Source organism: Mus caroli, unplaced genomic scaffold (assembly GCF_978045245.1).
Source record: "Mus caroli unplaced genomic scaffold, Mus_caroli_1 scaffold_11, whole genome shotgun sequence".
Taxonomy (NCBI): domain Eukaryota; kingdom Metazoa; phylum Chordata; class Mammalia; order Rodentia; family Muridae; genus Mus; species Mus caroli.
In genome coordinates this window covers 105,182,271-105,200,592 of record NW_028227266.1, presented here as the reverse complement: position 1 = coordinate 105,200,592, position 18,322 = coordinate 105,182,271, and the positions used below count along the sequence as shown (strand labels likewise).

Here is an 18,322-nt window from a genome sequence, read left to right as displayed (position 1 = left end):
CTTCAGAACACAGACCAATGACACATGCTCAGAGTCACAGACCTTCGAGCAGCTACTGTTCCCTCAGCCATTGCCACCACCTGTGCAGAAGACCTACTACATGCAGGACAAGGGACTCTGGCTCCTGAGGCTGTCTAGACATTGCTGTCACCAGTAGAAGTCTGGGAGGGCTGAGTTTTGGCAAAACCGTTCTGCTATCACTGATGGTAAGTGACATATATCTCAGGAGGAATTAAGAAGTGAGCTGTTAGGCACGTGGTGTGCCGGCCACTCTAGCTATACTTCTCAGATACATGGCTAGACTCTCGGGAGGGTCTGCACATGCGCCGGACTCACCGCAGCTTCCCTCGGTTACCCGACTCCCCACTCAGCTCTGGGGACCTTCTTCCCAGCAGCTATGACCCGCCCTGGCCAAAGCACTTCCCTGTGGTCAGGTCTTACTCCAAGGAGAATCCTGGGCCCTCTTGGGAGAGGGAATAGATTCCAGATAGGAGGGCACCTCCTGGGCCTGCTCCATGAGCTGGAAAGTAGGTAACATGGAAGTGGGCAAGGTGGCTAAGCCAGGAGCCACGTCACACGCCTGCCTGGGCAAGAGGAGGAGGAACTGAAGTCTAGCAGGGAAGCCTCGGCCTGAGACATCTTCCCTAGTCTGGAGCAAGACAGAGATCTACTCTGGCTAGGAAAAGACAGCAGCATTGGGCAGAAGGTAGCACTCAGCTGTCTCATAGCAACCATGGTAGCCCCAGCAGGGCTCTGCAGAGAAGGGGTTCCTTCTGTGCTAGCACACACCAGCCTTACGGACCCACACCTTCCCTGCCTGTCTGTCCCCTCAACACCCACATCGCAGCTTCCTAGTGACCCCTGTCCTGGGTGACCCTTGAATCCCATCCTTCCCACCGCCTCTAGGATGTGATACCCTTTCTACTCAAGACATCAGACTCCTTGTGTGTGACACTCAAATGGCACTTGTGGCCACTACTGCTTCCTGAAGCCCAGGGACAACTTCTGTCCCAGGATCCCCTCCTCGCCCCAGCTCATGCTTGGGGCCTGCCTTCCTCTCCTTTGTGTTTGTGGCTGTAGCAGGGGTGTGAACCCCTGGGAAATGTCACAGCTAGTCTCAGTGAGAAGCTTTGGCCTGTAGGACAAAAGAGCAGGATCTTGACTTTGATGGCCCATGCTCACATCTGAACCTGACCAGCTGGCTGACTGGCCTCGGCTACGTTACCACATTCAGGGCTTCAGTTCTTTTGTATGTAAAATACAGCTCTCAAAGCTACTGCAATGCTCACTTAATAACTCATGTTTATTCAACACATACTGTAGGGGTGGGAATAGGGTGCACTGTAGGCAACATGATGCCCCTAGCTCTTGCCCTGGCTGGGCTTTGGAATTTTGGGACACACTGACGTTCCAAAGGAGTTTCCTGTGATCAGTCCTAGGAGGGTCTGAGCCAGTGGGGTGCAAGGAGGTCTATGGCTTCTTATAGCTCCCCTACGATGGAAAACTGTTCTTAATCATTTCCAGGACTGTGGCTGATTTGGGTTCCCCCCAGGAGGTCTCTCTGGAGGGTCTTGGGTTCCCCAGTATCCCCCCAAATACAGGACTCTTATTAGAGGCTAAGGAGTGTCATTAAAAAAAAAAAAAAGGTTCCATTACTCTGGCACACCACTGTGAGTAAAAGTGGTAGGTCTGGGAGAATGTTCTAGGGATGGCTATTGGCTCTAGGAACCTGGACTGTGCTACACACATCTAACTCCTTTGTTCATTTTTTTTTTTTTTTTTAAGATTTATTTATTTATTATATGTAAGTACACTGTAGCTGTCTTCAGACACTCCAGAAGAGGGCCCCAGATCTCGTTACGGATGGCTGTGAGCCACCATGTGGTTGCTGGGATTTGAACTCTGGACCTTCGGAAGAGCAGTCGGGTGCTCTTACCCACTGAGCCATCTCACCAGCCCTCCTTTGTTCATTTTAAAGACAGAAAATGTGGAATTAATCTCCCTATTGAATGGTTTTGACTCTACTCAGATTCTCAACATCTAAAACAGAAGCAACGAATGGGGAGTCTCTCTCTGGTGTGAGGTCTTATGAGCTATTAAATCAAAGTACAAATGCCGAGTAGGTAGTCTGTCCCAGCTCTACCCTGCCTCTAGCAAGCACAGGGACAGATCCTTAATGTGTGCACACATGTGTACACAGAGGAAGCCCTGTCTTGCTGATGGTGGACCATGGCCAGTCACATGTGAAGATGACTAGGAACTAGAGGGGGACAGGCTGCTAGTTTGAGTTCAGTCCTTCGTGACACCCAGGCTCTTGGTCACAGCCCACATCAAATGATTTGTTGCACAGGGGCTTTTAACTCTGAGGGTGCCCACACTGGCCCTCAAGCAGCCTGTCAGTTAGACATCTAGTGCATAAATCTTGTTCACAGACAAGTTCCAAGTCTTCCTCTTCCAGGACACGGGTGGCACTTAGAAAGTACGTGATGGACAAATGCTGTGTCCTGAGTATTGGGAGAATAGAGAGAACAAAGTTCCCTGAGCGCAAAGGGCAGCCCAAGGTTGGCGGTGGGTCTGCCTGGCTGTTGGAGAGCACTTAGTTCATTTTAATCCCTGGCTATGGCAAGCTTAAGTGTGGCAGGGGAGGGAGAGGGGTGATCGACACCAGCGACCCCACCCCGAGCATGGCCCTCCAACTGCCTGGCCGTGGGAGAGCCCCCTCCCCCTGACTTTAGGAGAACAGGAAATGGGGCAAGACAAAGTCAGAGCTGGAGTCAAAGGATCTGCGGGTTCCTCCTCTTCCCATCAGCCCTCATTTGATGATTTACAGCTTTAAGGCCGGAACTCTGGAGGGAAGGAATGGAGGTCCTCTCTTCTGAGGACATCTGTAATGCTGAAGTACCCAGGATCACACATAGCTGGCCCATAAAAGAAGAATCTACAGAAATCCCTCACAATCTCTAACCTCCCCCGCTGCCCCCAGCCCCCAGTCTGCTGCAAGCAATACAAGCTTTCCTGGGTCCCGGCTCTGTTTCACATTATCTCAGGGGTATAGGATTTCTCTGCTGTGTTCGTCCGCCCCAGTCCCCATCTCTACTGAGGATTAGCTTTCTTAGGGAAGTACACGGAATGCTATTTTCTATCCTTGGATTAGCCACTGGGATAAGGAATTTTGACTAATTTTCCTTCTCCTGGCTTCATAGCAATCTCTCTTTCCACCTCTCAAACAAGCAGAGCCTCTCCTTAGATGGAGAAGCTATAAAAGGGCCCACCTCCAGCGTTTGTAAAGTCAGATGCTCCTGGGACCTGTGGAGTACTGCTCACACCAGAGGAGACCAAAACACAGCCCTGCCAACGTGGACCTGTGTTTAGGTGCCTCTCCTTGCCAGCCATGGGAAAGCCACCTGGGAAGCCAGGTATCTGACAGAACCTAAGGCACAGGATGCAGGCACGTTTATCCAGAGGTTCTGCTACACTGACTCTACACTGAGCTAAGTAGGCGCAGGAACCTTGGCCACCTTTTACATCCCCAAGCCTGGGAGACTGCTCTGCAGCTGGGAGGCTTGCAAACCATCACTGCAAGCCGGGCAGGCTAGCTGCAACTCCTGCCCAACAGGACAGCTGCAGGGACAGTGAAGGGCATGTGTCATCAGGGTGGGTTTCATACGCTTCCCCTGTCACATGGACACACCAGGGAAAACCCACTTTGCTGCCCTGACTTTTCTTTTTTCTTTTTTTTTTTTTGGGGGGGGGTTCCAAGGCAGGGTTTCTCTGTATAGCCCTGGCTGTCCTGGAACTTACTTTGTAGACCAGGCTGGCCTTGAACTCAGAAATCCACCTGCCTCTGCCTCCCAAGTGCTGGGATTAAAGGTGTTCGCGACCACACCCAGCTGCCCTGACTTTTCTAGAGGCGCCAGCCAGGCCAAGGTCAGGACGAAGCATGGACCCGCTCTCCATGCTGTGCTAGGCTAAGCTCAACCTTCCACTTTCCCTTCTGGGTGCAGCCCCAGAGTAGGAAAAGGGTTTGTGCTCACCTACAGGTTTGAGTCAGAGTGAGTGGAGGGGAATAGCAGGCCTGGTGCAGCTTTTCTGCTTCCCCTGGTTTGGTGTGATGGAACTTCAGCAGAGAGAGCGCCTGGCAGCCAGTGCACAGGGTCAGCTGTGGCTCGGTTCATCGCAGCATCAGCCTGTCTGCAGCTGTCTGACACAAAGCTTACACAGGCCCCTTGCTTGTATTCTGTGTTTGACTCTTCCTTTAAAGGGCTCCAGATGAACAAGAACAGATACTGGAGTCCCTTTACCCATTTCTAAGCACATCCCGCACCAGCCAGAATGAGGGGTCCATGCACGCATCTCATGTGTCCCCCTTCCAGCCTGCCCTACTACTCTAGCTTGAAGCCGCAGAAGAAATCTCCTATGACCAACCGTGACATTCCCAGGCTCCAGAGGTAACCACAGCCACTGCCCAGCCCATTTCACTCTGCAGCTTCTTTGGGGGAGGGGTGTTTCTTTTCACCACAACCGCAGACGGGATGGAAGATGGAAAGCAAGAGATGTCTGCCAGGTCCCTATGGGAGCTGCCATCCAGCCTTCCATGCAATACCAAATGCAAGCTAGGCTTGAAGTGCAGCTAATGAGGTGCGTGCCAGGAGGGGAGGCTGCAGACTGCCTTGACTTGGTAGGGCAAAAGGCGGGAATGGCCTCCCCCACCCTTCCCTATTGTAAAGCCACAGGAGCCTGTGGACTGAATGCCAAAGGCAGAAACAGGGCTGGGGAGGAGGAGCCAGGGACTAGACAGATGTTCTTATTCTTCCCTGGAGTGTCTACAACTAGTTAAAGGCAGGCATCAAGCCTGTCCCCACCACAGATTATACAATGTCTTGTCCCTTGTCTCCCAAGAAGTAACCTCTCAACAGAAAGATAAAGGAGCACAAGTGGCAGGGGCTCAGGCCCTTCTGAACTTGACTGTGCTGAAAGGATAGCCCAGGAATGCCCGTATGAGAGGATAAGAAACTCACTCTGGACTGCCTGTGTGTGGTTAGATGTGCCTGTTAGCAAACGCTGATGTGCAGAGGGTGGTCTTGGGGGAAACAAACAAGCACCCTCTCGTAAGCAGGGACTGCCAGAAGGCATGCGAGGGAACTCTTGCTCTGTACCTTCCCTACAAATTGGGTTTGGGACCCCATGAGAGGACCCATAGGGAAAATGTGTAACTACTTAAGAATCCAGTCTGTTCCTACAATGGACAGCTGGCTTGACTGACAAGGAAGGACATTGAAAGCCCCACAGGCAGCCTAGCAGCGTGGCCAAAGCAGAGGTGTGGGCTAGCGATCTCACCTTTCCCACTAGTGTGGAAGCAGACGCTTTATGCCAGGGGCCCATTAAGCAGGGACTCGGCAGGGTAGGGGCAGTTAGAGTATCTAAATTCCTAAATCAAACAAAACCCCTTGGCCTTGTTGAACGACATCAGCAGAGCTCAACACCTGGAAAACTTAACTGCCAAGGAGCCCCAAGTCAGCAGAGCTGCTATGGTCTGGTTCTTCTCGCTTAAATTTCTAGCCTTGGATTAGAGTGTAGCAGTCTCTATGAGCCACAGGGACCCAACTGTGACATCACTGCATGGCTGGGGCTGGCCTGAAGCACTGCCTGCTATTAAAAAACCAGTTGGAGCAAGAATTTGCAAGAATTTCATGGCTTGGTATTTTTAAAAAGCAGCAAGATGTGAAACTTGAGTCAAAAATAGCTCTGCTGTCGGCTCCTGAAACAGAACCACTGAGCCCCTGGCTAAGCCTGTGCGGGCTGCGCACACAAGCCTCCCAGGCTCCCGAGTCACTGTCGACATCTCCATGCTCCACCCCATGTCCCGTGTCCTGAAGAGAAAACCAGAGCCTCAAATGATCAAGAGTACACCAGGGCCCTGCCGAGCAATCCTTCAGGATTCTGAGTCCACAGTGTAACACAGGGAGCCAATGGGGAGCTGAGCTGATCAAGACTCTAGAGTTAGCCTGCTAGCTAACTTTCCTATAGCGTCAATATAGGGGTGCAAGAGGAAAGAGCATGCAGGTCAGAGCCTATGCCAGAGTCACTCTAGACATGACATCACACAAGCGAATGTGTCAGCCCTAGGGTCTGGGTTGAGTCCTCAGGTCTTGCCATGAGGGACAAGCCTGGCATGGCAGCAGAACAGATTTCACAAGGCCTCCTGGGAAGCCCTGGCTCTACCAGAATTGCTGATGTCTGCTGCCTACCTCAGAAGACAGAAAGGTGGTGAGTACAGTGGTTGCATCCCTGCTTCTGAAGCACCCACATAGCAGCTCACAATAATCTATAACTCTAGATCTAGAGGGTCTAATGACTTCTTCTGAAGGACAATACAGGCAGTGGGACAGCCAGCAGTGCAGAAGCAGCAGGAATGGCCACTCCGAGGGCCTCTCACTGCTGTACCAGTTGCTTCACCCTACAGAAGGCCTTAAGGAGCAAAGCCCAGCCACAGTGGCCAGGCCTTTCTGCTCCTGCTCCTGGCTTTTCCCTTCCGCAGGCTTCAGCCTTGTTAGCAAAACTGACAGAGGCAGGCAGGCCAATGGAGAGATTGATGAGGGAGCCACAGGGCAGTGCATGTGGTGCATGGAGGTGATGAGCTCAGAGTCCTCCCAGGGAAGGCAAACACATATAGGACACACCTTTAATCTTTAAGCTGAGCACCACGCCAGCCAATGTTACACACTGAAACCCTGCCTCTCCGTGCCCCCTCTCCCCATTATTTTCAGGGCTAGAGAGAGGTCAGCCACTAAGAGCCTTGCTGCTCTCCCAGAGGACCTAGGCTTGGTTCCCAGCACCCACATGGCAGCTCACAATAATCTATAACTCTAGATCTAGAGGGTCTGATGACTTCTTTTGGCCTCCACAGGCACCAGACACATGGAATGCACAGAGATACAAGCAGATAAAACACCCATACACATAAAATAAAAATAAATAAATCTTAAAAAAGAAGGAAGAAACACCCACCTTTCCCCCAAGCCAGTTGCTGTTGATGTCTAAGCGAAAAGTCCTAAACGCTGGCTGGGCCTCTCACAGGGGCCTCCCAGGCTACTGCGGTAACTGGATTGTAAGAATGACTGCCATGAAAACTGTCCATCTTTCAGAACTTCAATCTTGGCCCTGGATGCTTTAGTCCAGGATCAACAGCTTCACTCCAGTGCCACTGTCACCTTCTGTGCACCCTCCTCCCCCCAGACACCTGCACTTCCCTGGCAGCTTACAGGACTCCTGGACTTGAATGGCCACTCCTGCTGTTCCCAAGCTATAGGCTCTCAGGGCTGTCCCACGGTGCCACGTACAACACTAGAAACTGCTGGTCTTTATCATAGCTGCCCCAGTCCAGTTTACAGTTAACCAAGGACCTAGTAGGTTTGGCTATACCCTGCACTCAGGAGGCAGAGGCAGGTAGATCTCTGAGTTTGAGGCCAGCCTGTTCTACAGAGCGAATTCCAGGACAGCCAGGGCTACACAGAGAAACCCTGTCTCAGGTGGGGGACTAGGGGTGGAGGAGAAAGAAAGGAAGAAACAGGCCACAGGAATTATATCAAGGTCTACGACATCCAGTTGCCTTCACATCTAGGAAAGTGCATGCGCTGAGACATTTGATAGGCAGGCGGCTTGTTCAGTGAGCATCTCCATGCTTGGTGGGGATGAATGAAGCTGAAGAATCCTGGCTACTCTAAGCATGGAAGACATCCAGCTAGGATCACATCCTCCATGAGCTCAGCAGAGGAACAAGTGAAGCCCCAGGTAGCAGCCTCACAGGGACAGTAAGAACAAGCTGTCTCCTACAGCAAGAGCACAGGCCAGGGTAAGAGAGAGGGAGGGAGGGAGGGAGGGAGGGAGGGAGGGAGGGAGGGAGAAGAGAAGAGAGGAGAAAGAGAGAGAATATGGTGCACATGTGTGTGTTCTGGGCAGATGGCCTCAGGGGCTAGCCTTCTGGGTTCTGAGTTCAGAGCCCTGAGCAAGAACCATGGCTTTGTCCTTCAGGAGGGCCAAGTTTGTTCTAAAGGAAGTGGCTCCGGTGGGCAGTAGCAGAGGCTGAAATGAGGGTATTGCAAATGCAGGGCGAACACTACCTATGTCCCAGCACTTTTATGTAAACTCTCTTAACAGCTAAGACGTCTCTCTAGCCTCAAACTTTTAAAAAAATTATTCATTAGTGAAGGAAGGAAGGTGCACAAAGTCCCCAGCACGTGCACAGAGGGGAGGGGATGGCCCTGAGGGGTCGGTCTCTCCCCTCAGCTTTATGAGGATTCCAGGGATCAAAGACTGGCAGGCACAGCAAATGCCTTACCAAAAAAGAAGGTGAGACATCTTCTGCAGGACACTCTTGATGAAGACATCCTAAACTGTTTAGCAAGAGATGCAGGGATGCAGTGATGCTCTGCCCACGGTGGCTAATCGGGATTACCTGCTTCCTGCCAAAGCCACAGCTGGGTGGACCCAGGCTGGATCCGGGGGAAGCCATTACTGAGGCCTTCTCAGCACCTGGCAAGATGCTAACTTCCATGAAGTCCAAAGGCAAGCTCAAGTGAGGGTACAGAGGAGAGCCCGGGAAGAGCTGCTGGCTCCAGCCAAGTATCAGGATGTGCATACTCAGGGGCTTCCCATCTAAAACAATTTGAGGAGTCTTCAGGCCAGCCAGAAGACTGGGCCGATTGGGAAAATACAGACAGGAAGAAAGGGAGCAAAGGGTCCCACACCTTGCAAGGTCATTTCAAAAGCTGTGTTCCTCTTATAGACGCCTCTGCCCCCAGACAGAGTTTCTCTATGTACCCTGTCCTAGAACTCAATCTGTAGACTAGGTTGGCCTTGAACTTAGAGATCCACCTGCCTCTGCCTCCTGAGTGCAGGGATTACAGGCGTGCACCACTATACCTGGCTTGTAAATACACTTTTGAAACTTAATGTGTGCACTTTACAAACATGGGAGTCTCTAAAAGGTAAAACCAGCTCAACCCCAACGTGGGGCTAAAGAACTGATTTCTGATGTAGTACAAACCTTACGGGTAGCTGGGAATCTGAGGGCCTGCAAGGCGTCTTGACGCCAGGGGCCACCTTGTTGCCTTGGGAGGCTGGAGCCTCAGTTTTGCTGATCTCTCCATCCATTTCCTTGACCTGCAGTGAAGTCTGGCTCCCAGGAGCAAGCCTATGACAGCTCTGCCTCTTGCCTAAGTCTCTGTCTCACATTCCTCTGGCTTCTGCCAGGCCAAGCTCCAGCTCTGGTGTCTTCAGTGTCCCATCACTTCTGGGTTGCTGTTCTGTAACCCCCACCAGAGGACTCAAAACCTCCATGCCTGGCTCTTAGCTTCTGGAATGGCCCCAGCTGCCTGCTCCCCCTTAAAGCCTGACTCTGACGTCACATTCAGTTAAGGAGACCTCTCAGGGATGGCACTGGGTTTCACACAAGGGCAAACAGAATGGGCTCAGTGAATGTGTGTTCACAGGGGGAACCATCACTGCTATTGGAAGGGCTGAGAAATGGCTGCCTTGGGCCTGGGAAGGGCTAGCTTCAGGAGGCAGTAGACAACTGGAGGAAGGCTTTGTGGTGCTGTCATACAGAAGGCTCTGGCCCCAGCAAGCCTTGGGTTGTAGCAATGGGAAGAGCAGCTCCTAACATGACAAGAGTACAAAGCCCGCTGGGCACTGCTTGATGAGCCCCACGGGTGAGCATATTTCATATTCCCAGAGCCCTGGAGACTGGGTGCATTCCAGCCCTATAGGAGGCTTAGGTTTTCCTCGGATCACCAGAAGCCAGAGATACTCTGAGCCCTGAGGGGGGAGGAGGAGTGGTGCTTAGTTTCCCGAATTTAGGACTTTTCTAAGAGGGCTGCTTGGGGCAGAGTGTCACCCTGGAGAGGGCTGGGAATTTGTGTCTGTCCCTCAGACTGGAGGTAAACAGACTACAAGCATCCACAGAGGCTGTCTTGTCACCACCCACACCCCCAGACAAGACTGTTTACTAAGAAGGTAGGTTTTGTTTGTTTATATTTTTTGTTGCTCAGGTTGGCCTCACACTGTTGATCCTCTTGCTTCAGCATTGCAAGTGCCAGGATTGCCAGTGTGAACTACGAGTTCAGCTTTAAGAACTAGGGCCCTAGCTGGGTGGCAGTGGTGCATATCTTTAATCCCACCACTTGGAAGGCATAGGTAGGAGAATCTCTGTGAGTTCGAAGCCAGCCTGATCTACAGCACAAATTCCAGGACAGCCAAAACTACATAGAGAACCAAAAACAAACAAAAACAAACAAACAAACAAACAAACAAACAAACACAAGAAAAGAAAGAAAGAAAAAACCCTAGGGTCCTCTGTAACAGGGTACTGGAGGGCCCATGACTCATTCAGAAATCATCCCTGTCCACCATCCAGCACAATGGCATGGCTCTCACTGGATGGATGCTCTGCAGGATAGAAGTGTAAGCAACCCAGGCGGTACCATCTCCTTCTAGGGGGCCTTGAGGAGGAGGAAAAGGGCAGGAAGTCTGCTCACACAGTACAACAGATGATTCACGTGGACATCGCTGAAGTGGAAGTCAATGCTGAGGTGGCCAGAGCACAGATAGCTTTAGGACCAAGCACATAGTGTTGAGGGAGTAGCACCCTAGGCCAGCACTCACATACTAAATGGAGTCCTGCTCAGCAAGCCACTTGAAAAGGAAGGTGGCATCAGCTGCCTGGGCTCAGCCTCAGGAGAGGGCTGGTTCAGTTAGGACCAGGCCTCCCAAGAGCATGGTCTGAAGAACTCAAATGTACCATGTAGAAAAGGGGGCTGAGCTTGTGTGGGGCGGTAAGGAATCCGAGCTTCCTCAAGACACAGTGGGTTCAAGGGCAACTCTTTTCACTTCGTGGTACCAAAGAACACATGGGCACTGTCAGAAGAGAAGACCACTGTGGAGTTGCAAAGGGACCAGTGTCAAGTAGGACGTCCTGACACCCAGCTGCTGGCCACTTCTACTCTGTGATCCGCGTTTCTTACAAAGCTACTACCATCCTCCTGATTGCTCACACAAACAACCCCCCGTGTCAGCAGCAGGAGATGTTTTGGGAGCTGTATGCCTGTATTTTTAGCCGTCTTCTCAGACTTAATTTCCAGTTTTATCCCGTGAAGTCCTAATGACTCCAGCTGCCCTGACCTCTCACTCAAAGAGGCTGTGAAGAACAGGAGGCAGTTTCTGTCGGGCTTCAAGTGAGTTTTTCATCTTCAAACCTTGGCACACTGCTTGTGTCTCTTCAGAGAAGGCGTTCTTTCTTCTCAGGGGTTAACAGGCTTCCCAGAATGTCTGTACACTGTGCTCTGGAGTCCCACAACCCTAAGAGCAGCCACTCAGTCTCTCCCGTGGGTACCTCCATCTATGTGCCCAGGGCTTAGAGTCCGGGAAGGCCTAGCAGGTGGTTTGAGCTCCACTTCTATTGGCTGTCCTCTGCAGGCCTCCTGTAGGGCTGAGCTGGGGCAGCTCTGCCTCTCCCTGCATTTACAGTCTTTCCTGCAGGCTGCCAGCACAGTAGCAATCTGTAGGGTCCCTGCCAGGCATCTAAAGCCACGGCACCAGGGAGACAGAGCATCTTTCAACACTGCCTTGCCCACTGCTCCCCTTGTGCCACATGTCAGCTACCCTGGATTGGTTCCTCCAGACCACAGGCAGGTTGCTCTTCTGTCAGGGCCTCCCTCAGATGTGATGCTCCTCTGGGCAACCACGGTGAAGCTGCCACCCTTGTTGGGGTCCATTGCTTTTACTGAAGGTTCTATGCTGTAAGTTAAGCTCCCAAGAGCAGGACCCACATTCACCTCACTGAAGAGGTCCACAGGCCATAGGAAACGTTTACTCAGCAGATACCTGGAATCAGGCAAGAGCCAAGCACTCTGCAGAGATTCAAATCCGCTAACCCTTACCAAGACAGCAAAGGTCAGCGCCCCGACCTCCTGTGCATCAGTCAGGGCACCGGAGTTTAAAGCACTAAAGGGGCCATCCCACAGGCAGCTGGGCAAAGCACAGATGGCACTGAGTTCAAAGCCAGGCTTGCAGAGAGTCTAGCTCCCAGGCTCCTGCTCCCGCCAGGTGAGAACAGCATGAATGGACAGTGTTCCTCTCAAAGCACTGTTGTGACCCAGCCATACCAGGGTAGGCAAACTCTGGCGGGACTTGTGTGGTGATTTTGGAGTCTAGTGGCTGGGGCTTCCATTGCTTTTGATAAAGTCAGAATCCCAGGGAAGACACTGATATTTCATTAATGTCAGCTAGAAAATAGATCCATTCTGCCCCCCAGACCCTCCTTTTATACTCACAGAAACCAACCTACCTACTTACCTTTACCTTCCTCTCTCTCTCTCTCTCTCTCTCCTAAGATACTATGTAACCTTGGTCAGTCTAGAACTTATTAAGAGCAGCCTGAAGACTAATTATAGACCAGGCTGGCCTCAAACTCATAAACACCCACTTGCCTCTGCTTCCCCAGTGCTAAAACCAAAGGTGTAAGCACTGTGCTGGCTAGTTTTATGTCAACTTGATACAAGTATAGTAATCTGGGAAGAGGGAACCTAAATTAAGAAAATGCTTTCATAAGATCAGGCTGCTGGTAAGCCTTCAGGGCATTTTCTTAGTGATTGATGAGGGAGGGAGCAGCCCACCATGGGAGGAGCCACCCCTGGGCTGGTGGTCCTGGATTCTTTAAGAAAGCAGGTTGAGCATCAGCTCCTGCTTTCAGGTTCCTGCCCTGTTTTTTTTTTTTTTTTTTTTTTTTTTTTTTTTTTGGTTTTTCGAGACAGGGTTTCTCTGGGTAGCCCTGGAACTCACTTTGTAGACCAGGCTGGCCTCAAATTTAGAAATCTGCCTGCCTCTGCCTGGGACTAAAGGCATGCACCACCACGCCCGGCTCTCCTGCCCTGTTTTAAGTTCCTATCCTGACTTCCACTTTCTAGTTTGTCATTAGAGGAAGCATAAGCCAAATAAATCCTTTTCCCCCAACTTGTTTTGGTTTTTGGTCATAGTGTTTCATCACAGCAACAGAAATCATAACAAGACAGGCACCATGCCTTTGATCCAGTGAAGGACATGGACCATGAGGAACACAAAGGCACTCTAAGCTTGCCTTTAAAAACTTAGCAGTTGCTGGGGATGGTGACAGACACACACCTTTGACAGCAATACTGAGTGAGGCTGGAGTAAGGGGGTCTCCAGTTCAAGGTCAGCCTAGGCCAACCAAGTAATCCTGGCTCATTGGTATTAAAACTCAATACCAGCCAACCAACATCAAGCCAAGCAAGACAGCCATGAAGACGAGAGGTGTAGCCCATCCGGCCCTACCTGCGTGAGGATGTCCAGCTGGCCCACGATGTGCTCCAGTGTGCTGGTCAGTGTCTGAGGCATGCTGATGGACTCCTGGGGCTCGCCTTGAACTGATTCCAGACTCCTGTCTCTGCCTGGTGGGACAGGCAAATCCATTTTTGGCTAAAGACAGAAAGAGACCAGGCCCTCAGTCTATTTAGTAGTTGAGGAAACAAGAAGAGCATCTCTAGAGGATTATCTGAGAAGCCAGGAGGGCCGAGGAAATGGCTTCTATGTCAGCAGAAACAGCAGGGACAGGACACGCACCCCTTCCACACACCAACGTCCACATGCCCATCTTTCATGGCAGAGACTGGGGAGAAGTGGAGTTGAGTGCCCGGCAGTCCATACTAGATGGGGCCTGAGCACAGGGCAGGTGGAGCCCTGAGTGGTCCGAGCACTCTCAGGTCTCAGAGGTCCTCAGGGAGGCTGGTCCAGCTTACAACTCTTCACTCTCAGGCACCAACCAGGATGCTTTGTGGGGAAGTCAGAGACATGAAGGCTGCAAGGCCCTGAAGCCCCTCTTCTCCCAGACAGCTTGATTTCAACTCTGCCCTCCCAACGGCCCAGCAGCTGTGGTCCAGAAATTAGAGGGGATGTTCCAACCCCTGCCCTGCCCCAGATCCCCTGGAAAAACAAAGATCTCTATGTGACTCTTGTGCCCAGATGGCTGGCAGGAGCCAGAATCCACAGGACAGCCACAGCTGACTTGCTTCAAACAGGACTCCAGAAATGGGAGGCACTTGGGTTTTTATGACTTGAAGAGTGACTAAGCTCCCAAATCATAAAAGTAGAGCCCCTCTCTGTACTCGAATGAAGGCTTCTCCTGTCCCAGGAAGCAGCCTGCATATATGGAGCACGATTCCCTGAGCATGGTACGGGTACCTGGAGGCAGCTCAGCAGATGCCACAGTCTTAATCCTGCAGCTAGCTCCACAATGCAATAGTGACCCATGCTCTGGGTCAGTCCCCAAGCTTTGATGACCCACACATGTCTAGTGGACACTCCAGAGGTACCATGTCACCCCCGGGCTCTGTCCAACCCAATCCACCTCCGTCTACACCCTCTCCTGCTTGTGCCCTGGCACTCACACAGTATTCTCCTCCCTATGGATGCTTTGCCTACCCTCTCACTCTGCTAAAAGTACCTGTCCTCCCCAGCAGGAGTTTCTCTGCCCCTGAACACCTGGGCCTCCTCCTTCCCACCCTGTTCCTCTAGCTACGTCATCTTCAGAACAAGGGCTAGCACAGAGGCAGAGGAATTGGTTCTGACTGTTCAGGGGGCTCCAGTGTGGGCTGTGCTTGTCACACCTTTCCTCATACTTGTGGACCACCCTTGTACCACAGAGCTAAGCCTACTGCACCCAGAAGCTGCCAACCTCCCAGAACCACAGGCAGTGGAGTATACTGGGGACAACTGAGACTCAGCTAGGATAGCACCCAGCCCTGACAGCACTGGGATGCCTGCAGACCCATCATCAGCTGGCTGTTTACATCTCCCCTCAGTGTCAACCCAACTGTGGGGATGACCTGGCCTGGGCATGCTCACCAGGACTACATCACCGTCCTTGGAAAGAATGGACGCAGGAGAGGGCTCACGTGACAAAGGAATGCATGACAGGTCAGCATGTGGAATCTACCTGAATATTTCTCTTTATCAGGAAAGAGTTCTGATCTTATAAACCACAAACTCTCAAGGACATATTGATGCGAACTTGAAAAATGCCAGCTCTGGTGGCCAAAGAACTTGAGTGTGAGACGTGAGCCAAAGGGACATTCTTGAGGAGATTGGTGTCATGACCACGTGCCTACTGTTGACATGCCTGCTGTGTGATGTGGACATTTCCTAAGCTCTTGGCTATCAGGACCATGGCTCTTCCAGTCCTGGAATCGATGTACCCAGAAGCCCATTCCATAAGGAAACACTTCAGAAGCCTGCCAGCCTTGCCAAGACAGCTTGGACTCAGCACAGTGATCTCCAGGCTCAGGTGCTTCTGTCACAGGTGAGGAGAGGCCTTGACTCTATCACTCTAGCTAGTATCTCTACCTTCTCATCTGTAAAATGGGGTCAGTAAGTTAGACGAGCTCACCTGAAGTCACCATCAAGTCTTGTGCCCCTGCCCACTCCTTTCAGACAGACACACTCTTCCTCAAGGCAGGAGAACTGTGGACCCACCAGAACAGACTACTGAGAGAAGGTTAGAGGCATCCTGTCCCGACAGCAGGCATCTTCCTGGGTATGGCCAGGCTGGTGCTGCCTGCTGCCTGCTGCCCAGAAAGGAGGGATGGCAATTCTGAGTGTTTCTGCAGAGCAGCCTGGAAGCTGCCAGTGCTGAGCTGAGCTTCTGGAAACAGGGGATGATGAAGTGGGGGTGGGGAGTGAGCGCCAACTTTAGCAATCTCCGTCTGTGCCAAAGCTGAGCAGATCCAAGGGAGCAGCAAAGACTGGAGCTGTGGTGCTCCGAGCTGGAGAAGTGGTTCCAGGGGATTTATGTGTTCCCATGGATACCATGGGTCTGGGCTGTCTTCATGCCACAACAAAGGAAACTGAGGAAAGAAATGCAAATCCCAGCAGGTGGAGGCTAAGACAAGAGGGCTGTGACTTCCAGGGTAGCCTGGGCTACATGTGGAGACATACGGGATGGCAGGATGAGGACACGTGCTTACTGAGCTCAGTCCCAAACCCATGGCAGAAGGAAAAAACTGACTAACACACTGCCCTCTGCCCTCCATGCACACAAGACACTACACACAGACTGGTGCAGTCATACACACTCAATTTAAACAAACTGTGTGTGTGTGTATATATGTGTGTGTATAGTTTTTGAGATAGGGTTTCCTGTGTAGCCTTGGCTGTACTAGAATTCATTCTATAGACCAGTCCGGCCTTGAACTCAGCTTCCCGGGTGGTAGGATTAATTAAAAAAATGAAAAATATAATAATAAAAATAAAAATGTAATAGGAAAACAATTAAGAAGGATCTGGGGTTTCTGGAAGCTGTGTATGGCCCCTGTAACCCCAGCCCTCGGGAAGCTGAGGCAGGAGGATCACAAATGTGAGGCCAGCCTGGGACTCCAAGTGAACTTAAGGCCATGGTCTGGGCCATCCTGTCTCAAAAGAACAAAGCCTAGAATCACCACACTGAGGCTGGCCAGTGATGTTTACCTGTCATCTACTGTGAGCCCTGATCTAACGTCACCTCATTAACTCCTCGAGGCTCCTTCATGGTAGGGATGGCTTTATTATTTTTCAGTCTAAGTGTTCTCTCAGGAAAGATCACCCTGATATGTTATATACTTTCTCAAAAGCACTCTGCTGGGATCTAACCTCAAAGCACAAATCCCTGGCTATCAGGTGGTCTGTGGTAGGTGATAGGTCAGGTGCCTGCAGCTGGACTTGGTTGCGCACTTTCTCCTTAGTGTCTTTGTGGAGGCCAGCAGCTCCTCTGAGCCGATCCATTTCTGCATCACTGCCCTCCCTGTCTATCCTGGAATGTCTGTCTGCCCAGGTGAGAACAGAGGCCCTCCACAAACACTTGATGCCTGGATGGGCCCAACCCACAGGAGCAGTGAGATTCCTGTGACAAGACCTCTTCACCATCTGCATTGCAGCAAAGGGCCACAGCCCCACCCCAACAGCCCTGCTGTCGCTCACCTGCACTCCAGCATTCAAGAGCTGTAGCATTCCCTGAGAAGCCCTGTGAATAAGCACAAAAGCAGACACAGGAAAGCTAAGTGCCAAGGTAGTAGAGCCCTAGTAATGGAGTTGCAGATGCAATAGCAGTGCAGAAGAGCGAAGATCATAGCAGTTTAACATGAAGCATCCTAGGGCCACAGTGGTTCTTGGGTGGGATACTTACGCTTGGAGTCATCAGGGCACACACCTTTGGTCCTGACCGTCAGGTGTTTTCAAAGCTTTAACAGAGGATTTGCCACCCCTGAATGTGGGTGGCAACATCCCACAGGCCGTGGTCCCAGGCTGAGTAAAAGAGAAGAACTGAGCGGAACTCCAGCATCCGTCTCTTTCTGTTTCCTGGCTTGCGGCCACTAGTTCACGCTCTGCCACCATGCCTTTCCAGCAGCACAAACTGTATCCTCTCAAACTGGGAGCTGAAATAAACCTCCCTTCCTTCCTTCCCTTCTTCTTCTAGGTACTTTCCCACAGCAGGGGAAACGAAACTAATAACACAGTGCATCCTAAGTAAACTCCCTACCAAGGTCAGTCCACAGGTACAGTTCCACACTATGCCTTTTACATCAAATGCTATTTTAGACCAAACCCACAAGAAACATGTGGAGACTCCCTTGGGACCTGTAGGGGTCTCTTCTCAGGCCACCCAGGAGTAGGATTCTAGGCTCTGCCAGCATGTTTAAAGGATGTCTGCGTAGGTTCTTTCCTTCTGCCAGCTCCCTGTCATATGCCACCATGGGCTCCACCCTTCATACACAGCAGGGATGCATTAAAATCACTATCTCAGTCACCCAGGCACACGAGGCATCAACCCATGAAATCTCATTAAAAACAAACCTGAACCGCCTGTAGGTCTTTGCTGTCAGAGAAATCACTCTGGATCGATTTCCTGGCTGGTCTCTAGGTTGGCTGACTATTCAAAGGGCCTAGGATACTGGGAGTTGGGGAAAAGCAGCAATCCTCCCCTAAGAAGAAAAAGGGGAATAACCTGAAAGAGCCAAGCTTTTTTTCCCTTCCAGAGAATCTGGGTTCTGTACCTAGCACCATGCAGTGTGGCTTACAACTACTCCTTTTTACATTTTTTCAAAGATGTATGTATTTATTATATGTAAGTACACTGTAGCTGTCTTCAGACACTCCAGAGAGGGCATCAGATCTCATTGTGGATGGTTGTAAGCCACCATGTAGTTACTGGGATTTGAACTCAGGACCTTTGGAAGAGCAGTCAGTGCTCTTAACCACTGAGCCATCTCTCCAGCTCCTT

General features: G+C 51.3%; 1 protein-coding gene across 3 annotated transcripts in view; it reads right to left on the bottom strand.

Annotated features, from left to right (window-relative positions):
- Nucleotides 1–18,322, bottom strand: part of Poc1a (POC1 centriolar protein A) — a 70,788-nt gene that overhangs the window by 8,209 nt on the left and 44,257 nt on the right. For 2 of the 3 annotated variants that reach the window (XM_021172097.2, XM_085827973.1), the window contains exon 10: nucleotides 13,348–13,491. In XM_021172097.2, the coding sequence (XP_021027756.1) occupies nucleotides 13,348–13,491 (144 nt within the window). The remainder of the gene's footprint in view (nucleotides 1–13,347; nucleotides 13,492–18,322) is intronic. The other variant, XM_085827972.1, reaches the window with a different exon arrangement.